Genomic DNA, 25,312 nt, shown 5'->3' on the forward strand with positions numbered 1-25,312 from the left:
CGAAGCAACACTTCCGCGCTTCCTGCGCGAAAATTCGCGAATAACAGTTATTCATTAGAACGGTCAGTTTCTCCCCCTAGGCGCTTCGAAATAATGATAATCCACCTAGCGGCCGGCGGTGCCGCCGGTACGGTAAAATTGCGAAGCTTAATGGCGGTAATACCGTCGTGGCCGAGCCTTGTATGGCGTTAATAATGCAGTATATTGAGATTGGTTTCGCGAAGCTGAGGAGGGGGAGGGCTCGGAGAACACCGAGGCAGCCAGAACCACAGGGACCTGACCTAGGCATCTGCCCAAGTTATTCGCCCCGCTTTAATAATACATGGACGCGCCAATGCGCGGACTCTGGGAGCCTAATATAAAGACTAACTCCGCAAACATTGTATTTTATTCGGGCGATGCGAAACACCCGAGCAATTCCCCTCGAAAAACATTCCCTATTACTTGACTAAAGTCCCTTATTTGTTCGTGCTCGGTTAAATAATTCTTTAGAAAATTTAGAAAATGTCGCGAACACTTTGAAATTCTCTCGACACTGTTTAAATGTTATCGACGTCGAGGCTCAAAGATACAAATTATTGTTTACCCGTGCCGAAAGACGCGTGATATATTGCCTTAATTTAGATTGTCCTTTTCGCACTTTGTCCCCCTAATTTAACATTATTTTCTTTCTTTGAGTGAGACGCACCCCTACGGCACCGCTTTTCCGTTCGCGATTCAATATAGTGAAGAAAGTGAGAAAGCACTTTGAGATTCTACGATTTGGGAATAAAATGTAGATAATGAGTTTGCCTTCGCGTGGAAATTGTTAGAAGATCGTCCGCCCGCAATATCGATTTTCGAGTCGTCGAAATGCATGATATTCAATAAGATTCTCACCTTCATTGTTGGCGCTGCTCTTGATCTCCGTCGCCTTCGGTGCCGCCGATGGCTTCGGAATAGCTGAAATAAAAATCGTTCGTCTTTAATGACGTCGTATAACTTCTTAAATATCGGCCAATAAATTTAACTCGAACTCCGCCGCCTTATTCATATTTTAACCGGGGTCATCTTATCTCCGATTCGAGCGGCGGGAATTGCACGGGTGGAGGGGGGGGGGAGCGCGGGGAGGGATATAACGGCGAGGATGGCGCGAGACATTTCCTCTCTCGGCGATTTAACCCGTGCCGATTTACTGCTAACATCCGCTCGGCTTTAAATAAATCTTCGACTCGGGCGAAATTAAACAAAGGCTCGAGAATTCGCGATTTATGGGAGTCGTTTCACTTTTAAATTATTCACGTCGCGAAACCACGTCCGCGCCGCGCTATAATATCCCGTATAGCAAACACACCGCGGCGCGGCGCGGCGGGTAGATGCATAACGATAGCGGTCAGAAAAAAAATTGTTTGTCCGGGCACGAACGGGGGCTAGAAAGTGCACGTCAGCTTACGGTATAATCTGATGGATCCCTCCGTCTCGCCCAGCGAGTTTTTGCTAATGCACCGGTAGCTACCGAAGTCACTCGCTGTCAGGTTTCTGATGGTGAGTCTCATGTGCGCGCGGTAGCTGTTCTCCATGATATTCGTGGTGTACTTCTCGTTGGAGAGAATCATCTCGTCTCCCAGAAACCAGTAGCTCATGGCACGGGGATAAGCTTCTGTGTGACAGTCGATCGTTACGTTGGTGCCAGTTGGCGCACCGACAAGCTGATTCGGCACGAAGATCATTGGAGAAACTGGAACGTTAAAGAGAGATTTATTACACCCTGTCTCTTAGTTTTATTTATCGTTACATAATTTCAAATCGATTTTCTATATTACAGTTCAGTGAGCGTGTTAAAATGTATACAAAAAAGATTGCTCGTTAAAATAGGATCTTAATCGATTTTAATCGTGGAGAAAATATGAACTATTATTTGTAGAAACAGAAGTAATAAACTATATGCGAGTAACACGTAACTTTATAACAAGACGCAAGTTCTTTCGACGAACGTAATATAAGAAATTTTGCGATTTTATATGCTACATATGTACACAAAATATATTTTAATAGAAATCGCGTATTAAAGCGTTTACATATGGTAAACGCTTAATTATTCATTATGTAGAATCGCTACGCGATAAAATTAAAGACCGCGCTGCGACGTAACATTGAGTTTTCCCGTAATGCCAGACACGACGCGACGGATCAAGTTTGTATTTTCCGGGATGGCGTTCCGCAAAATGCGCCACGGTCGGGAAACGAGTTGGGAACAAAGTCTATTATGGTTACAAGTCTAACGCCGGCGTTAAGGTTACGCAATGAAGAGTTAAGGCCGCACGAGACGACGTCGCTGCGCGATGTCGCAACGGTTCCGTCTTTACACCCTTCGTATTCCTCGTCCGCGCGGGGCGCGCCCGCGCGCCCCATTCCGAACGAACAATTTTCTAACTCAGCAACTAAACCAGAAACGGCTCCTTCTTCGTTTCGAATTAATCCAACGTCGGATGCGCGCTCGTATACGCCGCCGACGTTGGTGGCAGGCGTGCGCTTTGGTAACGGGTTAAATTAAAGTTGCAAACTCCGCCAGCGAGTTGTATGATACAATAAAGGAATAATAATGCGTTCATAGACGGGCGCCGGGTGTAAAACGACACCAGGTGCCGAGAGCTCGTTATATCTAACGAAGAGAATCATATTCAATGTGTTCCGGATTGATCCGATGATATCGTGCGTTTTTTCGATGCTTTCTTCGTCCGCCTTGGTCGGCTGCAGCGACTTTTAATGGAAAAGAAAAAAAAATTGTCATCGATCGAAGCCTGTTCAATATTATCTGTTCAATGCACGAGATAATAAATGAGATAATGTAGATAATAAATTTAATAAATGCCTAATGAAACGAGATTTTCTCAATTAAGCCTTCCTAGCTCGCCACACTTTCCATCTGTGGACAACGCTGGGCAGAGATATATAGAAGCACAACACACAGTTGTCTGAATACGGCAGATATAAACGTAATCGATGGTAGGAAATACGTAGAAGTGTGCATTAATTAAAGTCAATGGTGGCAATTTGTGGATTTGTGGTAAGCCGGAATGCAACGCCGCGAACTACGCTGATGTACAGGCATGGTCAGGTGATCATGACTCTACGAATGTGCATCGTTCATCGTGCATATCATCCCTCGTCATCCTGACCGGCGTTTTTTGTCATTATCAATTAGATTAGATGAAGAAAGGCATTGTATATTTCAGGTTTTGCGCGAAGAACATAAACACGCGTCTGTACTTTTATTAAAGATTAAATCTAATATACAATAACATTTTTATGTACAAACTAACTCAGCATTAAAATTGAGAGAAAAATTCTAAAATCCGGTTTGAGAGAAAGAAAAGACTATGCGATTGTATTTTATGCCATAACGTGACATATAATAAGCTTTAAAATTCAATAGCCAAACATATATATTTTTTTTATTGTAGACATTCTGAAATATCTTTGTCGAAACTTGTTTAAAAATTAATGTCATTTCTATGCATTTTCAATCGAGCCTTATTGCTCATAATTTATTACGATGATCAAAGTATTTTCGAAAATTAAATTATAATATTAAATATTTCTCTCGAACCTTATTGACGAGCGTAAAATTGTACATATAGCTTACAGTCCGTGGCCATTTATTATAGCCGTCCTCTGTACTTCGGATGCATGCAACTTTAATAATCGATGTAAATAGCGCGCCGTCAATTACACGCTCTTATCGCGAAATCCCGTCGTGACTCAGCAGCATCGTACTCATAATTACACGGCCAATTGAAAAAGAAAGGATATCATGTTCTCATTGCAGCAGCGGGAGATGGTCCCGGCTCGCTTATCACGCTCGCGCACCAGCGGGAACAGCCGCGTGAATTGTCGCGTGTATACCCAGGCAGCAACGTAGGCAGAGTGAAAACGTAGGAAGTAAAAAAATCAACTCGCTAAATCGTGCATGTCTCATCAACATGCCTGATGAAGTAGGTTACTACTTGCAGAGATGGCACACGGAAGCTCCGGCGCCCGGCGCGGCGGCGGCGTGCATGCCAACCGAATTATGTCCCCGTATCCGCGTCGCGTTTTCCTCCACCCCCTCGCTCGCTATGCTTTATGCAGCGGCACAATTTTGCCCACGTTACAAGGTATACGGGCATGCTGAAAACGCGACATACGAGCCGTGTACTACACAACCGTCCGATTGTCAGCGAGAGTTCAGAAAGATCGTTGTGTGTCAACACGATGTCTTTGTCGCCAAAATAAATATACAGGCCTGGAACGCGGTCGGATTCAGCTTCAACTCTTCAACGAGAACTTGGAATAAATCTTTTAACACATCGTTTATTTAGCTCGGGTTATTCCATAACACGGGATAACCCCGAGCTAAATAAACGATTACAGATAGGAGAGCAATTCGCGAAATGAGTTCGAGTGGGAATTATTTTATTGTCTCACGCGGATTTCATTTCTGCATTGATTGTGTAATCGGACTAATGAACTGCAGTATAATAATTCGTATTATATATGTTAAAGCATAAATATACTCAACGTATAAATTCAGTTTGTTATCTCTCGTTCATTACGCCGCTATTTATTTTATTTCATAATGGGCCAACATAGAAGACTGGGTAAGTAGTATTTATTGTTCGATTGGTTGGAATTTACGCAATGTCTCCATCGAAGTACAACGGAGTGTTGCAGCAAATAGTTGTTGGACTTCCAATTCCGGAAGAGAACCTTGACGTCTTACATTGATGGAGCATTCTTTCCATTTTCTGCCTCTTTTTCCTACACAAACTATCTGTTTCTCAAAGTCTATGCATTCTTCTCACATTAAAAGAGATAAATACAAAATTGAGATACGTAATTCGTTGCATCTGCAATAATCTTTTAATATTCAATTTTAATTGTAATTCTGTAAGAAGAATAAAATCATGAATTGTTTAATATAACTAAACGAACAAGAACAGAAATAGGAAAATGTAAAAGAACACTGTCATGAGAATAAGTAATAAGCATACAACACTCCCTGCTTTACAACTTGAAGTAAAATCATAAATATTCGTGTCGCATTTTTCACATAAATTATTATTGCCTCATTTAATTGTACAAAATACACGCAGATTTGTTTATAGTTATAAATTGCAAACACGCATAATAATTGTAAATAAAAAAATGAGTCGCGCGTGCGTAAGTTATAAGATGTTTTTCAAAGAAAGAAAAAAGTTTAAGCCAAAGCAGCAGTACCGATACAACTAATGCAATGCAAAACTATATGTCACCTAGCGTGTGCCGTGTGTGGCAGTTAAAAAATTAATATACCATCATAGATCACTATCATTATTGCGGGTATATGCATACTATGTATAACGCTGACTAAGGTGGCGACAAAAAACCGTAACGTTGGTGCGCCATCGATCGTGTCCGGGGGTACACAAAGGAGAAAGCGAAAGAATTATGCCGTCAATCAGACAATCGCGTTGGAGAATTTTCCCACGACTCGCTCGTGTCATTACGTACGTTCAACTTTTTATAAGGCGGTGCCCCGCAAATCCCTACACGCGTACATTATACGTGTGCCGCGCATCGCGAGGGGGACGCGCGCTATTCAGAGTGCACGGAGACGATCTCTGAAGCGTTCCGCTATGACCCGGAACGCGCCGCATCCGCGCGCGGAAAACCGATGTTTTATCCCGCTCGTCTAAATAAAATATGTCCCCCGCCTCCTAAATATTCAAGAGATACCGCCCGGCCTCTGCACGCCGTACGTATAACGTACCGTTCCTTCTTCCCTCAACAACGATGCAGGCCCGCCCGCGCGCACGCACACCGACGTGCAGCAGCACGTGGATGCAGGCATACGAAGTGACACGAACGAATGAAACGCATAAAAGGGAAAAATGACCAGGGCCGACGGGACGGCTTGCGCGCGGCTTCCAGTATTTCCCCCGGGCTTTCCCGACGGCGTTTTCCCCTCTCCGACGCTCCCCGCGATTCCCCGCGGATCCTACCCTCCCGTGCCTCCTGTTGTCTGGTACTGCACGTATTTGGCGCGTAGCACGTGCGCCGCTGCACAGCAACGTGTGCACGCGCACGTGTGCTCATGTTGTGCAATTCGTGAAATGAAATTTAAACAATACACGACCGACCCGCCGCGCCGCGCCGCGCCGCGCGCCGTCGGATCGGAGATCGCACATAACAAAGCGTGTAAAATTTATTCGATAAATCGTTGCTGGATACGTTCCAGCCACCCCTCGGCAGAGAACCCCTAATTTTCGCGTCGCCGCCTTGAGAAAGCTCGCGCCACGCTCGCGCTGGTATTTGCGATATTTTACACGTGAACAAGCTGGAAAATTAGGATACTTCATGAACATTTGGAGTTCACAATCGCAGCAGTTTGCCGCATCCAATTAACATAATTTATTACAGTAATTAAGTTCCTGCAACACGTACTTGCAACATACCGTGTTCTACATTTTACGATATCGCCATCGCGTAATATCTTTTTAATTTTGTATTGTTGCATATAATCTTAACGTAAATTGTATTACTATTTGTCAGCAACACACTGACGCCACTCTAATAGTTGCGTCATCAAATTTTAGTTTCAATTGGCAAACAATATTATTGCAAGACCTCACGCGCAATTTGACTAAACCCTTGAATTAAATATCCACGTCGTTAAGCGTTTATTGCGAACATCTAGCATGTAACGTTGTAAAATTATAATTATCGCATCGCATATCGTACCCCTCGATCGCTGACTGCATGCCATTCATCATGAATATGTATATAGATATCTCATATTTGTTACGTACAAACGCAGTAATAATGTGCGGTATGCTTGCAACAAACTCACATTCGACATCCACGGTGATCCTCTTGCTGACCGTTGGCGGCACACCATTGGTCGCGATGCAGAGATAAGCGCCCATTTCGCTGCGTGTAATCCTCGTCAAGTTTAATTGCTCACCATCATACAGGGTCACTGAAACCAGAAGCGAGAATTGATTCAGCTTGGTCGAGGGCGCAAATATAGTTTACGGAAACGGGTAGGTATATGCTCTTCGCGTAAGCAACGTTTCATCCTTGTTATCTCGTGAGCGAAACGAGGAAGACAGTTATGCAAATAGTTTGGTTTGAAATTTAGCAACTCACAGCTTTGCGCGATGCACGGACAGCTCTTAACGTTTAGAGTTGAAATTTAACACGCAAAGATGAAATACCTCGCGACAAATCGAGTATCAATGTTTAAGTTAACGATGTAACTGCTAAAAACTCACGTATTACGATTACGTAATGTAGATGATTGCTCCAGTAAGGGATTTAACGCTATAAGGTAAGAAAGCAATAAAGTTACGAGAAATCAGAATACGTTTTTGCCGCGTGATTTATGCCTTCGAATATACTTATGTTAGTCTATTATTAAAGTTTGCAGCGAGATTTATATTTTACAAGTAAGATTGTAGTAAAATTATATGAGAGTCACGAAACCGAAGAAATGCGGAGATTAAGTTAATACTAGGAGTCTCGCTCATTTTCGTCAAACTTATTCGGTTGCGTTAGGATTTTTCTTCCATTAAATTCTTTTTTCGTTAGACCGAGTTCGTGCAAAATCGCCATATGACTGTCGCAAATAGCTCACGGCTACACAAGTATTAGGACCCGACTCGCGTGATCAGGATTTTCGATGTCATTATCGGTGAAGATGTATGTATTGGCTTCGTGTCTATGTTACATCAAACGACGATTTACGAGGAAACTTCCGCTGGCTCTTTATTACGGGGGAAACAACTGGTAGAGGAGTTAATAGAGGACAGAGAAGAGAAGAAGCAAAACGATCGGCACTCCGTGACAAGAAATAGACGGTATGAAGCTATTACCGTTATAGGACAGAAAATGAATCGTTTGCATCTCGAGAAATGCTAATAAAAGCAATTTACTTCGATATTACTGCGCTAGAAGTGCCACAAACAAAAATTTTTTATGTAAAATTTTTAATATGCGATACGTTTTTATAATAATAATAATTTTAAAAAATCCTCAGAACAAAACGAGCGAGTTTTGCAGCTTGTAAATAAAAATTATAATAATGATCATATTTCATCTTCGCGCGACAAAAATTTGTTAAATTGACGCAATCGGTAAATCCGAGATTAGTAATGATATTCTGTCAACATACGTGCTAATAGGTAAACTCTGAAATGATTTATGATATAAGTTTCTCATTCGAATCTCTAACCATATTACGTAATAAAATACACGTAGTCCGTATGTGTGATGGTATCCAAGGGGGATTGCCTTTGGTAATAAATTACTGGCCGATAATCCAATTGATGAGAGAACGAAATTCGATAGACTAAGGAAGAAATTCCTCTCCGACAGGAATCCGATAGAAAGAAGAAGAATTCCTTCTGCTTGTTTAGACATGATATTTACTTCTTTGTATAACGTGATACGTCCTATAGATAAAACTCAAACCCAATACGGTTTCACTCTTCTCGAAAATTAGCAACGATAATTAAACTTTCTACGATCCATATGACATTTCGAATCATATCATTGATATAATCATGCTAAAAGTATCTTTCCTCTATGAATGCCTATACTTAATCGCGAGCTTCGGATTATCGCAAAAGCAATCAACGTCAATCGTACATGCTTAGCGCATCTTCGTGACAATTAATGAAACGAACGTGAGCCATAAGAATGGATTCGAATCACCTGAATCGGCGGTAGCGATACACCTTCTTCGGAGGGGTGGCGTTCATAAATCTTTACCCCGGTTTACTTCGGCTTTGCTTGTCTCCTAGTCGCGATTAACCGACCCCCGACCATTAGAGCGGGCGGCGATGTTTCTTTCACGAGACACATGCCCTGCCAGCTCTACCTTGCCTCGTGCTGCATTCACTGTAGGTCGGACGCAGCGTGCAACGTCGATTGGCAAGGCAAGGCACAACCGATCGATCGACGCAAATAATTGAGAGAACGCTCGAAATCCACGCTTGGAAAACGGCGCGGCACGGCGGGGCGCGGCGGGGCGGCGGCGGCGGCGTGGAGTCTCGTGGATACCAAGTGACGTGATAACACTCGTCCGATAAACCGCCGTTGTTGCGCCGTGAGGGGAACGATCGCCGTCAAATGGTCGGATATCCGCGCGCGCGTAAAAGCGTAAAAAAATATTGACGGAGGATGTAAAAACATATTTCTTCGTCGAGAGCGAGCGCGAGCTCGATTTTCTCGCGGCTATCACGGCGACCGTAACCGGTGAATCCCCATTGCGCACTTCGCTTTCGTTTAATCGCTTCAATTAATACGACGCCTGACCCCGCTGCTGTCGAGATGCACGCCAGGATTTCGACATTTAATCGGATACGAGGAGATAAAACTGCTAGATAGAAATAATAATATTCGTACGATTTAATTTAGGAAAAATTCATAAATTTGATTTTGTTTCTCTCAACGTAGCGTTTAGCTCCAATTCAGCCGAGGAATTTTTCACGGAATAATTTTTTTTTGTGTTCTGGATTTTAATCAATGCATTTAATCAATGGATTTAATCAATCGAAATAATTTTGCTTTTACACCTATGCACCAACGCATTTTAATCATGTTCAATAATTGGATACGTTCATTGTTGAAGATTACCCTCGAATTATTCTGCAAATTCGGGAAAAACAATTATATGCGAAAAAATTTCCGAATATAAAATATATACGATATACCGCACACGTAAAAAAAACCCGAGTAACATATATTTTACACTTATTTATTGATACAATTAAACAGTTGCAGCGCTCAAGGTAAAAATCTGAGACGAAGAACAATAATAATAAATTCTGAAAGCGCAAAAAAAATGAGAAGGGAGGCGAGGGAATAAGTCATCAAATGCCGATGACGATTCTGTAGTTCACCAAATGCAGAGTCCAGAATAAAACATTAATCGATTGATACGCCTCAAGCAAGCCTCTTTTAGATCCCTCGGATGCAATATGTCGGATAAAATATTTGCAATGAGTTTTTGATCGTGGTGGCACACCGGTCCTTTCGATACAAGTTCATTTTGCCATCAACTCATCCGATATTAATGTATTCCGCCGTTCTTCGACGAGTCCGGGAATATTTAGATAGCGGGTAGCTCAAAGCCCGAATGCAAATCGATACATCGGATTGAGCAAACACTGATAGTTATTTTTAAGGACGATTCGCAATGAAACTTTCACTCGGCCGTATAAAAGCTCGCCTACCAGAGACGGAGTGGCGAGAGATATATAAATACATGGACTCTTGCCGATTTTAATTATAGGAGGATATCTGAAAAATATTTTTTGCAGCGCGCAACGTTCGACGAAAACTGAAATCTGTCGAAATTGTCGAGCTTTGTGGAATAATATACGCCAATGTGTATGACAAAACTGTCAAAGGAATTAATAATACATGATAAAAGTGGACGCCCGGACAGCAAAAGAATGCTTTGAATATTCGAATGCACGGCTGATTGTACATACATAAAATATAATGGACATTCATGCAGCCCATGATGATAAAGTTGAAAGTATGATAAATCATCCATCTAAATGTACTTTGTTACAAAACTAATAGATAAGAGAAGAAACCGGCAAAAATTGTTAAAGTGAGATAAATATGCATCTCTAAGACCGCTCCATACGTACTTTTTGTTCCTCACTTCTCTACGTATAGGTATTTTAGAATCTCTCATGATACAACATCAGAATATTAAGGACATAAATATTCATGGTGTACTAGATTAGTTCTATAATTATCGCAATTTCTGTAGGCGATTTTAACATGTATACAGATATATGTATGTGTTGCTACTAAAGAGAAGAATATTTTATTTTATTTCTATATATTTTCACTCTATTTGTAATATTTGCTACTATTAAAGATCCCGATTGACGAAAAAATTATGAAAAGTTAATTATTCTAATTTATTCTAATTAATGTACCTATATATGTTCCAAACAGGTATATTAAGCTATCGAAGCCAAATTATCAGAACATAAAAAATAGCAAATAATTAGGAAATTAATTCCATATAAAATTTTTTATGTTCTGATAATTTGGTTTAGATAGCTTAATATACCTGTTCCAAACATCGATATCACATTTACACATGTAGAAATGTAATTTTATTTTCAATGCAACGAGATTACACTTGCAAGTTGCATTTATCCACATTTGCATTCTCTTCGGTAATCGGCTCATAAGTCAGCCTTAACATGTCCATTCATCGCGATTTATCTTTATTCAACATCTTTCCATTCCACAGTTCGCCCCTTGACGCTCAACCATCGACCGCGGCCAACTAACGTTTCTCTTGGCCGGTGCAGCGCGAAATACCGGAAGCGGTCGCGCGGGAAACGACGATATGACACGTATTAATAAAACGACGAAACTAATCCGTGAAATTTTACCACGTCACTATACCAGCGATGACGCGCGGGCACGCAAAGGGTATTAAATAATATTACGAACTATACCGGGACTCTGGATACGTATGCACATGCATGCATATGTACCTATCTACCCTGCCGAAAACTTGGAGGATAGTGCGGGCGCGCGAGCGCGGTCCCGGTGCTCCGTCATGAATTTGTATGAAGCTTTAGAGGGGCTCAGATGCCCCGGAGCGCGGCTTTGCAGATGTTTGAACAGAAATTCCGGCCTTTTACGATCCTATGCGGTGCGGCGGTGCGGCGGTGCGGCGGTGCGAGCGGGACGACAGACATGGGCACGGGAAAAGGTGAGAAGGCGGACCCTGCGGAGGGTGAAAGGTGCAGATAGAAGGGATATGAAAGGCTCTCAAGTGGCCAGGCCAGACGAAGACGACGCCGCGACGGGTCGTGATGAAACTGTGTGTAACGAAATAGTCAGACGAGAAAATTGCGTCGGATACCGGGATTATAAAATAGGCCGTACTCCTCGACGCACATTTGCGTTGACGTGCAGTGCGGACTTTGAATGGAAATATTACCTGTTAAAGTGCAAATATTAGAACTGCGTAAATATTGGATTCTTTTGAATAGCCAAAGTGACAAGGAAAACGAATCTATAGTGCCAATACTAAAAATGAACAGATTAAACAACTTAAGTTGCACAACTGAGCGTAGTTTAACTTGTAATTATTCGGTTCAGGATATAGAACGCAATTGCTAATTTGAAGTCAATGTAATTTCTACATGTATCCTCGCTACTTAATTTGATTAATTATACAATTTCGTACAAGTTCGAATAACTGCTCAGTCTCCTCATTTACACTATCATTTATATCATTGTAATCATTTTTATACTTTACAGAATAATTTTTATAGAAATAAAATGAGAAAAGTGACCGGACCCTTTCTTAGTAAAGAATAGACCTTTTAGCGCAAAAGCGTTAACAAATAAATATCGTCTCTGTAATATCCAAAATGTTGAACAACTAATTGCAGACAAAGGCATTTAATTACAACATGACGCGAAAGTAATTGGCACTAACTAATAGTCTCTTTGACGTCATCCGACATCGCATCGTAAAATAAAATCGAGCAATTAACGCTATAAAAAATATCGCAAATCGTATTTCTTGAACGTTGCATCGAGCTCATAAAGTGCGACAATTTTGTATATAATTATACGAAATTGTATACACAGACGTTTGTCAGCGGTCTGTAATGCATCACGCTAACGGAAACCATGTTTGCTTATCACGAATGTTTGCAATCCATCACCGAAATACAAACGGTAAAGGACGGTGTGGTTTTACTCGACACTGCAAATTGACGCGTGCTAGAGCGCGATGCTTTACGACAGCATGCTTTCAGGATGATTTAAAATCCTCCTTATCATCACTCTTCACTTTGAAAACGCCACGAGTAAAATATGTGAAGACAAAAAACGCGACGGCGATGGACTATTTGTAATATGAAAATATGCCGATAAAATTTATTTATCTCGTACTTTGGACAAACAAAATCAGAAACTGCAAATATATTGTTTTATATATACATATATACACATACGTATTTTCATTGCAAGCCTCAATGTACCGATGAGCCCATATCGCATAAATATCTAAAACGTGTATTTACCAACGATAAAATTTCAATATTTATTCGAAAGGTAGTCTTATCGCACAAATAACGTACATATGATATAGGTATACATACATATTGCGCCACCCAGATATCTACCCAGATATATATATATCTGAATATATTCAAGATAACAAATAATCCGGACAAACATGGAATAAATCAATAAAATTTCATATCATCGATTGTTATTTGTAAAAAAATAATTTTAATTGTTAAACAAAGGGTCTTTTAAAACAAATTTAGTGACGGAAAGGGGTAACATTCTCCACGATATTTGTCCGGCTGCCCGACGCGAATAGGTTTCCGCGTTTCTGTTTGGCATTCGATAGCAGTAAACCGACATAATACATTTCGACGATTACAAGGATCGATCCGGCTGGAAGACGATGTATCGGTTGGTGCAACAGCCGGCCGTCGGCTGGATCAGGATGTAGCCGAGGAGTAGTCGGATAGTACGATTAGCCCGAGCACGGTTATAAACCGTTCCAAGTGGCAACCGAGCGATTAATTTTCCGGCTTGCCGGCAATTGACTCTCCTTGCACGACTCAAACGCAGTCTGGGACAACGGACTACACGTGCTACTAACTGTTTTATAACTGGATCACGCAATTGCACGTAATGGCAACTCTGTTACGAGTGCAGCTACGAGTATGTGCCGCTATTATTGAAGCTATAGCATTGTCCTAACGTTAATTGGCCGGACTACTAGACTGTTTGAAATCTGGAAATTCATCGGTTACGGTTCTTTCGCCGCCAATTTACAGAAATGCAAAGGTGTATTTTGTTTTTGCGTAATTTTATAATAACCTAACACTTAGGTGAACAATCACCTAATCACTTGATCACTTGACTTGTTAGTGACTAGTAACGTTGTACCCGGAAAACGTACATAAATAAATATTATAATAATTATCAAGAAGACACGTTCGTTTTATTCATTTACTTATTTCGTGTAATTATTGATAAAATTGTTGAACAACACACGCAATATGCCAAATCATTATTTCTCATATTTGCGAAAATAATTACACGAGAAGTTTGTTATAGCTATTAAAGACAAAAATGTAATAAGAGGATAAATAAGCTATATAATCAAAGAGCGCGTGCTTGTCCTTTCGTTTTCCGACGAACTCATGAAACTCGATAAATCAGCGAACTATAGGCAAACTGATTTGAAACCACTCCACTACTAATATTCTCTTTCTATAGGAAGCGCTATTTCCGCACGTGACTCCATTCAATAATCAAGCCGGGGACACGCTGGAAATTCCTGAAGGACCCAATTTCACCGTAAAACTCGATGAATTAAAACTGGTCCACGTAGCGCCGACGCTACCTCCTGGGGGAGGATGTCGCCGTCCGGATGTCAACGTGTCCCAGATGGCGTCGACATTAACCCATGAGAAACGTGCGCGAGGACCAACCGCCGTGTTACGGTCAGGAAGCCGCTGCGGTTTCGGCCTTCAGATCGAAATGTCTCTCCGGGAGAACGCTAACAGGATGCACATTCACCAGCCGATGACATTTCACGATCACAATGTCACAATTGAGTAGTTTCATCCCGGATTCTAACTGTTAAAGAGACTAGATAATAAAAATACTAAATAATAAAAACACAACGTAATATTAGTAATTTTTTGATGGTAACATTATTATTTTATTCTTGTTCAGTTTCACGAAAGTATTCGTGCATCATAAAGGCGAAAATTTTACATCACGTATTTGATTCTCGTAACCAATTCTGTCATTTAATTCACATTAATTTAATTACTTATTAATTTAATTTAATTATTAAATTTTAATATACTACCATTTATTTACAGCTGTACATAAATATTTTTTTCGGCTGAATATTTATGGCGCGCTGTCCAATTACCAAATTTTAATTAAAATGTATCATAATTGTCTGTTTTTTATTATTCGTTATACAATTATTTAATTTTATTGAAGTTAATTAGTTACAATAATAAGCGAAACAGGACACAATCAATTAGAAAAATTGCCATTTAAGGTCCGGGCTGAATCTTTTAGCCTAATAATAATATATTGTGAAATTTGTATGTTTTCTCCAAACTCAGTAAATTGCGCGCCGATTTTTTGTCGACCTTTCTTTGTCGGAACAATAAATCCACATATTTCACAGAATATTATTATTAGGCTATCAAGATCCCTTCCAGCCTGAACTTTAAATGGCCTTTTTTTAAATTGATTCTTGATTAGTTACGTTTTTAGAGTTTAATGATTTTTGTCATAATTTCTATTGACTTGTAAAAATTCCATTGACATACTTTCGGCAGCGCGATAGACTCATAAACTCTCGATAAGTAAAATTTTTATCGAGAGTTTCCTTCTTCGGTTTGCGGTCACAGAATATTTGTGGTTACGGAATATCGGGGCATTAGCGTTCCTCTTCTCGTTCTTCGATTTTGATACGAAAATACAACTGTCACCGAATTTATCGTCACGCTTGAAGTAAGTAAACATCCTCGAACAGACTCGTCCATCTGGCACATTTGTGGGGTTGAACGATCCCGATTGTCGGAATTTGGAGCTCAGCCGAAGCCGTACGGTTCTGCCTATCAGTTCAGCAGTTCCAGCGCACATCGTGAATAACGCAGGAAGCTATGCTTCCGAGTGGAAGCCGTCGGGTAGGAACTGCTAGACCGCTATTTCACGAAATTAATTGAATTACGCCGACGGAGCGTGCAAAGCCGGGAAACGTTGCGTCGGCTCTTCTTCGTGCATCCGAGTGCCTTGTAAACAGGAAGTACGTTCGAATTGCATTCCGTGCGACAAAAAGCACGATCCCGAGGGACAGCGTGTTTCCTCGACTTCCTTGGATATCGCTGAGCGCACACACGCAAGAGAGAGAGAGAAAAAGAGAGAGAGAGAAAGAGAGAGAGAGAGAGAGAGAGAGAGAGAGAGAGAGAGAGAGAGAGAGAGAGAGAGAGAGAGAGAGAGAGAGAGAGAGAGAGAGAGAGAGAGAGAGAGAGAGAGAGAGAGAGAGAGAGAGAGAGAGAGAGAGAGAGAGAGAGAGAGAGAGAGAGAGAGAGAGAGCTCGCCTCGATACTGTCGATAGAGACGGCAGTCCATGCACGCGATCTCGAAGAGCGATCTGACGAGAATGTGCATGCAAAAAGTTGGGATTACCGTAGTCGAAGAAGCGCGATTACGCTGGAAGTTTCTCCGGTCATTTACATAGTACGTTGCATCCGAAATGGCTTAATCCACGTACTGTAAGCGGACTGATTCTGTTTGCTTAGGTTTCGAGGTAACGACGGTTGAATGACCGCACGAGGGTGGGTTCAAAAAGAAAGTGAATAAAGAAGCGCAATCTTGCTAACAGGACATTTTAGCCGACTCTACTTTCCATCTTCGCGTTCGTGGTTTTCTTTTCACCGAGGCAATTTCCGCTAATTGAAACGTCCCACTCATATTCCGACTTTCAGTTACAAGTTGAAAAGACGTTTGAAAGGCGTGTGATATAAATGAAGTTATACATGTCAAAGTGATATTTCTCTTTTGATTAATATTTACACACTTTCGGTCGATGCTATCTTGATATTTATACAGTGGCAGAGGTTAATCCTTGACTTATGTTTGTAGGGCTACGTTCGGTAACGTCACCCAGGTACACACGGGTATACTTTCTTCTCCTTCTAACTCGCTGAGACAGAAAGAGAAGGGAGTATACTCGTGTGCACTCGGGTGACGTTTCCGAACGCAGCCTAAGACATCTCGTTGGACCTTTTTTCGCGCCATTTCACTTACAACTGAATGCGTCGCTGCTAGCCTCAAATGTCAGAGACAAAAGAAAAGCAGCAAGAAAAGACGAGTCGCAAAATTAAGAGTACACGGACGGAGCGTCTAGAGAAAAAGCTATATTCAATACATTTTGGAATTTTGAACATTTCGAATATTAAATATTTGTAACTAAACTTGCCCAGTGAGAGATGTGTCCACCCCTTATATATATTTATATAAATATCAAGTTCTATATTCTATAAAAAAATTTCGGCAAAATAACAGATTCTACAAATTCTACAAAAAGCGAGTCGAATAAGCTTGTTCGTTTATTATTCTCTAATACTAAAAAATAATACAGATAGATTTTAGAAAAAAAATATTTATCTCAAAATATGGCAATGTGAAAGTATTAAAGTGGTTGCTCAATGCATTTTGCATAATGACGGATAGTAGACGTCTTTTAAAGACGTCAGAGCGCATTAACGTCAAATGTATTAAATGTCAGTTATTTGTATCGTAAGAATTTTAAATCGCGATTCCTAATAAGTTACTAATTGCTTTTTACATACATGCAATCGCAAACTAGGGCAGAAGAATAGAATCAGTATGTCGGCATCGAACTGTCAATCAAGTACTTCCTTGAAATTTCGGATTCAATTTATCCTTAACAATCCCATTAGGGAGTCTCCACGTCGATACCCTGGTACAGCAGGAAACTTTGGTTTTGCCTCGAGCTGGACAAAGTGCCGATGTAGCTTGTCTTGTCTCTTACTGCGACTGACACTTTGGCATGACTCGACAACGTGGAAATCACATTGTCTAGTACGCGTAACGAGCACCCTCATATACCTAATGTAACTTCACGTGCACTACACGCGCATATGAGCACACGTTTGAAAACGAAGCAACAAAGTATGTACATACATGCACATAGAAACGCCAGATAAATACACGTATACATATATCTAATGTTAATGAGCAAATGTATACGTGCAAAAATATACGAGGTGTCTTGCTTAATAAGCACGTTTTAACATTAATATTTTATGATTTAAGAGTCAGAAGTTTTGCTAATTAAAGACCTTATTATTTTCTATCAGAAGAGAAGTAGTCACGGACGCGACTAATGAGACGAATAGTACACAATAAATATATCAACTATCTTCAGATTCCAGAATGTTGCGTCACAGGGACTTTTCTCAATTATCTCTCGTACATAGTCAATATATCTCGTTATTTTTCACAAATAATTGTCCCTAATTATTCTCGTGCAGTAAAGAATTTTAACGTTAAACACAAAAGAGGTTAAACATAGAGAAGGTCTAAGTTATTATCAGCGGCAATATCGATGGCGTTAAACGTTACGAACTGAAACGCGAGTTACACCGTGTACATATGCGTGTAGATACGACGTAAAGCAGCACGTGAGACGCGTCGTTGTCGTCGAAATGTGTGCGCGACCGAACTTGGGCGCTCGTTAAAAGTTACCGATGCGTCCCCGAAAGTGGATACGAAGTCCGATAACTCGATCTCGGCGCGCAGCACGACGTCGCAACGGACGAGCTAGACTGCTAGATTGTCGTTTCTGATCGTGACATCTCGAGATTCTCTCTCCCGTGCTGTTCACCCTGTTATTTGTTGACGGATCAGACGGCGCATTGTGTCGCCGGAAGATTCCATGTTACGCAACACGTGTGGCTGTCGCAGTGCGTTAATTGCTCGCGTACCGTAATCGAATGATGCTCCACATAATGCGAGACTGTGATTTGTCTGTTTATATTTGTAGAGGAGATCGGCAAAAATATAAGAGAGAAAAATTGGAAACGTTCGTGGTGTATAATCCTGTATAATTTTTTTTTTTCGGAGAAATATTAATACTATGAACGTGTGGTGATGCATATGCATTTATATCTCATTGGAATGCACGTAGCATTCTCCTATCTGTAGATGCATAAAATTTATTACAGGGGTTATATCTCCTAAATTATTAGCCCCATTTATTCTAAGCACGCGAAGTTAATATTATCTCACAAAGATAAAATGGCAAGTGAAATATCTTTAAATATCTTTCACATTAAATGCATATATTAGATACATTTTATTTTTATCAAAGTTAAATGTAATTTTTCTTTGTGGTTTAATTGTTTGCCATTTAATAACGTTATCCCTGTTGGTTCCTCATTTCGCTTTGCGAAGGTATCTCATGCTATCTCATCAAAATCATTCGAATTACGCGGAGGCTAATTGCTGACAAGGTAAAATGAATAGCTCGAAAGCTGTTCCGAGCAATTTATAATCATGACTGGTGCGGAGCCGTCGTGGCTATTCTATGGTGCATTGCGGCGCAATATACACGGATACAAAGAACGTAGAGTACGCTCTTAGCTCGCAATCCTTCTGATTCGCCTGAATTATATCTGTATTTAACCTATTATACCGCTGGTATTAAGGGAATAACAGTCTATCGTTGTTTTTCAGAAGAAAATTCACATAGGTCGGGGATGCGACGGGATTTTGAGCACAAAGCTAGGACGAAGCGCGGCGTTTAATTAGCGTAAACTTCGTTGCGTTGTTAAAAATGAATACCGCGAAGGATTTATAAGGATGCAGAAGTATACATGAGAGAGCACATACGTTCTATACTCGCGAACGTCGGTGACATATAAGAAGTTTAAACTCGCTTTCAACAAATTTAATCGCGATAACTCACGATTGATTAAGTATTAGATTATTTCAGTCACGTCGAAAATATCTTTCCAGAAATTTTCGTAATAACTACATAATTGCGTGTATAGGTGGCATTAACTAATTGTTACTAGTTCCAAGTAATTACGTGAAATTCGCTTCAATATAGATCGCTTCACATGAGAAAAATAGATAAAGTATGTGCGCAAACATTTTCTTTATTTGTCAAGTCTCTAATGCAGATTAGTATATTATATGTAACATAGATTTATCATAAATATATAATCTCATAAAGACTTACCTTTTATAGAGAAAGTTTACTCTTTAAATTTATTGCGTAATCGATAGAACTCGCTTCGCAAACACTTTTAATAATGTCTGCATATTTTAACGAGCACTAAACGAGACAAAATTCCCCTAAGAAATTAACCGCGTGAAATTTTGCTGCTTCAGTGTCTCTAAGCCTCTCACAAACGCGTTCTCCCGCAGCGGTAACAGCGGTATTACCAGCAGCAGCAGCAGCAACAACGAGGGATCCTTTTAATTCAGTGTCGGAATCACGCCGAAGGAGACCGTCGCGTATCTTTAGTAACCAGTGCATATTTCATAGATGTGCCGTGTATGCGCATAATTTTCAAGCGACTGCTCTTACACCCGCCTGCAGGCGCGTCTTCCACCCCCTCCGGCGCTCGCCTATACTACGGACCCGGCTGTCCGCCTCGCTGACGGACGTTCTCTCCTCGCAGCTCGGGGCAGGAGCTGCTCGCTGCTTCGCGTCCTACTCCGCGAAGGGCTGTGAGAGAGTTGATTAATCTCTACAATATTTAAGAAGCGCCGGGGTCGAGAGCAAAAAGCCTTCCGCCCGAGCTTTACGGAGATAGCTTTCCTCGTTATATAAATCCCCCTGGCTAATCCGCTGTTTGCATCGATGTACCTCTTGTGTTTTCTCTGCGGTATCCCTGCCTTCTTGTTCCCCCCATGATTGTTCTCCACGATGCGTCGCTCGCATGGCAAATACATCACCTTAATGGATTTCTAGGTGTGTCCCCAAAAGAAGCTTCTTAAAAGTTCGATTTTTCATACTAGAATGTTATCAGGAAATTTTTTATCAGAAAATCAGATATTATTAACGTAATATCGCAATAGTATCAGAAGCTTCTGTAGAAAAGGTAACGTTAGACTATTAACAGTTTAGGCGGTTATAACAGCTGCTATGAATTTTATTTATATTAAATACGAGAAATATACGCGAGAACAAGAGATTATCATGATTATCTGGCATCTGCAATAAGTTGCGGCAAATATTTCGCGATTAAACGTTAAATGAAATGGGATAGTTTTATATCGGAGAGTATAAAATATACGGGCGCGGAATTATGATAATCCGTGCGATCACGCGTACATAATACTTTATATATATTTACAGTATATTACTTGTAATTCGAAGTTCAATTCGACTGATTTATTTTTAACGTTACTCGTGGCGTAGCGAATTTAAATATATGACAGCTCTCAAACCAATTAAGTTAATCCGCGTAACGATTTCACGAGACAATTTCAGTGCAAGTACGTACGCGCGAATAATATGCCGCAATGTCCCTTTACGTTCAACCAAATATTTATGCGAGTGCCATGTAACTCGATGAGATGCGGGATCGCGTCGCAGATTGGTAGATAGAATTGTGCGACGCGGCAATTGCGTTACCCAGTTTATCGTATCCCGTGACGTTAACTTGCGGCCACGTGCCCACCAGGGGATTTTGGCATGGCGCGCGCATAACTCGCGCGCTTTAACAATTATGAGTCCGAACGTGCGGATTCAATAACGGCGCGCCCCTCGAAGTATATACTTACGGTAACAAGTTACATTATATAGAATTGTCGCCTACTTGTGCGAATTACTCGAGATAGACGCCGAAGGCGCACCGTGTCGACGAAAGGAACCGCGAAAGCAGATAATTGTATTACTAATCACGCTGCAGATGGAGCAAACCTGCAGAGTTTACTCGGCCGCAATAACTCGCGGTGGTTGCGGCCATTAAAGATTTCACGTTGGCACGTTTCTCGCGAGAGGAGAAACGTAATGCGTTTAATCAATAAATCGATAGTACATTGCCAAGTGTACCTACGAAAAAAAAAAAAATAGTTTTAACACCGTACAGCGCGAAGGGTCCATTTCGAAAAGCGCATCATCGGTCAATTACGACGTCTGTCACTCTCGCACCTCTCGCTCATCGAAATAGCGCGACAGAACGGAGAATAAAAAATCGCGAGATTTAATTCAATCAATCTGGGTTAAAAAAAAACTGCGGGCCGGAGAACTGACGTTTAACACAAAAAGCGCGACACCGAGCGCGGAATTATTGAACGTCGAACAATATCATGTATGGAATTATTAAATGGCGAAACTCTATTCCACAGCGTAATTCTATTCCGGGCATGAAGAAAAGATATAGAGAGAGACCTAAAGGACATCCCGCGGATGCCCCAACTACCAGAGAGCAGGCGATAATTGCATTGCTAATAGCACGACGGCGAGTGGGTGGGGAACTTGCACAGTTTATCGCACTTTATTGCTTTACCATGAGCGTCGTACCCTCTGGGCATTCTCCGATGGCGCGTATGCAGTTTGCCCTGTTCTGTCCTGAAGCTTAACGCTCAATGTGCAAAGACGATAACGGCTAACGGCGTAACACGCGTGGAGACATAATGTAGATATTAGATAAACGCGCGCCCCGCGCGCTTTACGGGGCTATCATTGCCACGATTTACTGCTCTTGATGTTGAATACGATGCCGTAACTTTCTTCTTTGGCTCTGTTAATTAGTTATCTGTCGTCTATGATTTATTACGGAGAGCGGAAGAAGAAATCATCTCGTGATATTCCGGAACAAGTGTATGCAACAGTAAGTGCTTATATGCCCTTTAATTAATACGTATTACTTGATTATGAGTACTAAAAATCTTTTCGTACATTTGTGTAGAACTCTCCAATGTTCTACCGGTTGAATTAGTACTGTAATGTTTATATTAAATAGAAATCATATTAATCCATCCGAATCCAGGATTAATGTAACAGAGATAAGCTGAGATTCATAAAGTAAGATATAAACGTTAGGGGTGAAGCGCAATAAAGAACTTACAGTCGACCCGATGAAACAGATAATATCTTTTTTGCAAGTTTCTATAAAGATCTTATTTGCGACATTAATCACGAAAGCAGAATCTAAAAGCCATAAAAGTTGATAACACTAACACGCAAGAAAATAATTATCGAAAGTCTAATAAAAACTTAAGTTGATTCACGTGCGGCTGTCACATGAAAAATATTGCCGTCTGAGTGTCCTGAATTTCAATCTATCTAGGGCGAAGTCGGAGTAAACACGGAGAAATTCACGACGCCACTCGGCGGTGACAATATAATCACTTTCCGACTATCTGCGTTAAAGATTTTACCGCGCATTTGTTCATTAATTCTCAAATGACTGATTCATTTGAGAATTAATAAATAAATGCACGGCAGGATTGATGTTTTGTATTAAGCATGGTGCATTTTATCCGTTTCGTGGAGATTTGTAATGCGCACGATTAAATAATATAATTGTTTTTGTCGAACAATTAAATATTTGTCCGTACATTTCCCCCGGCAAACCTATCTGCATACGTATATGTCGTTGCGGAGATGCGATCGGACTGAGTGTGGTGAAACTCCTCGTAAATCGGATTATCGGAGAAATCCGAAGGAAACGCGAAATTGCTCAACCGATAAGATGCGGCTTTTTATTTCGCATTTTTTAACGCATCTCGGACTGGACTGCCTAATGTGCAAGCAGGTATCTCTACGTTCGTAATTGATGAAAATTTACTTCGAATTTCTTCGATTCAGCAAACGTCCGTCGATCTGCTGCTTGAGCGAGACGTCGATGCCAAGACTCGTGGGACCCGAAGAAAAACGTACGGAAGGAGAACATCCTCTTGTACCAAAAATTACTTTCCGTATTGAACTTCAGCTGCATTACAAATACGCCCGTTTCCCCTTGTAAAAGTACTTGAAAGTTTCGACTCGCGTAGACAAGGGATCCCGAGACATCGTAAGGGGGAAACTCGTGGAATCGTTTTTAAGTTCGTACATAAGCGAACAAAGAAAATTCTCCAAACGCTCGAAACAAAATATGTAATTCGGTGCAAAACATAATTAAATAATCAAGTGTTAAAAAAATTTATGATATATATATATTTACTGCAAAATGCGTGATAGAAATACATGTAAAATAAAAAGACTAATAAAAAAATAATAGCATGAAATATTAAAAACTCCTGTAAATATTTATACCCAAAAATAGCAACGGTGTTATTACAATTTTGAAAAATGATTTAAATTGATCTATTTTAATGAAATGTAAAACTATCCAATAAATAAATAATACGATCCCAATAAAGCTACTAATATAAACCGAAATTATTTGTGTAAAATCTAAAATCGCGTACGTTTGCAACTTATAACTCTTTCATCTCGAGTGAACTTACGAATATCGCTTCTTCGAGTTAAATTGACTGAAATGGATACAAGACATCACGAAAACCGTGTGGAAGATAGATTTTCGATATTTTACGTGCAATATAAATCGAGAATAATCACTCGCGTTACAGCGGCACAGAAAATAATTTAATATAACGACGTACCTTTGTGATGTTTGTTGATGCTTATTACTTGACCATCTTCTCGCTTCCACATTAATTTCGGCGGCGGATATCCGTCGGCTTTGCATGTGAGAGTAATGTTCTGATGTTCTCGAACTGCCACAGAGCTCTCCGTAGAAAGGGAATCCAATATATTCGGTGGCACTGGAAGACATATAAAAGAGCTTTTTTATTCGAAGTTTAACCCGTAACGTTGTGTGATTAACGTTCGTTAAATACTCCTTTTAATGCAAAATTTATTTCGGATAATGTAACGTGAAAATACTTTTCAAATGCATCGCGACAATTAAATAGAATAAAATTATTTTAGATTAAAATAAATATTTAGTTACTAACATGAATTTTGCTGCATTATAAACTCTTATGCCATTGCTTATTTTCTTCATATTGCACGTCACATTGCAATTTATTATTATTAGGAAATGTACGTTTTGTATGTAAATTATTTAGAACAAGTTATTTATAAAATAATTGAAGTTATTAATAAAATGATATTTACCAACGACTTGAAGAAAACCCACTTGGCTTATCATTGGATTGGTATTTACTTGGCACATATAATATCCCCGATCATCCTGTTGCACACTATTAATATGAAGCAGCCATGTTTTCTGATTGTCATGCGACACGGAAAACCTGGGTACTTTCACGACCACATGCTTGTGAATAGTGAGCAACATTTGACGACCGACGTGGATCCACGCCACCTGAAAACAAGAGGAAAACAAATATTTAAAGGTATATTGTTAAATAACTTTATACACATATACAAATGTACATTATGCCAGAATTATAATGTATTTCTAAATAAAGTATATATTTTTTATAAATAAAATAACGCTCCTCATTTATAACATTTTCTTAATGTTTCTTATAAGTTATATTTAGTTGCGTTACCAAGTTTGATATTACTATTTCATAAACAGCAAAAGTAAATGAGTGATATAAAATAATTGTAGATCGCATGAGATTTGATAATGATAAGCGCTAGAGAGAGAAAGTATACTCATGCGTTCTCCAGTTAAAATTATTGTCATAAATTATTGCATTACAGTTTATAAAAGCGTACATTCTCTCCTGTTTACGTATA

The 25,312-nt window shown here is 40.2% G+C and overlaps 1 protein-coding gene across 1 annotated transcript in view; it reads right to left on the minus strand.

Annotated features, from left to right (window-relative positions):
• LOC139768172 (lachesin-like) overlaps nt 1–24,925 on the minus strand; it is a 56,510-nt gene extending 31,585 nt beyond the window's left edge. The window contains exons 1-5 of the mRNA XM_071698113.1: nt 24,722–24,925; nt 24,205–24,366; nt 6,851–6,979; nt 1,433–1,717; nt 880–942 (exon numbers count right to left, since the gene is read on the minus strand). Of these exons, the coding sequence (XP_071554214.1) occupies nt 880–942; nt 1,433–1,717; nt 6,851–6,979; nt 24,205–24,366; nt 24,722–24,902 (820 nt within the window). The 5' untranslated portion in view covers nt 24,903–24,925. The remainder of the gene's footprint in view (nt 1–879; nt 943–1,432; nt 1,718–6,850; nt 6,980–24,204; nt 24,367–24,721) is intronic.
• Nucleotides 24,926–25,312: the final 387 nt, after the last annotated feature.

This window comes from Temnothorax nylanderi, unplaced genomic scaffold (assembly GCF_030848795.1).
Source record: "Temnothorax nylanderi isolate EJ_2023f unplaced genomic scaffold, tnyl_v1.0 TNYL_tig0014_pilon, whole genome shotgun sequence".
In the NCBI taxonomy this organism is placed as follows: Eukaryota; Metazoa; Arthropoda; class Insecta; order Hymenoptera; family Formicidae; genus Temnothorax; species Temnothorax nylanderi.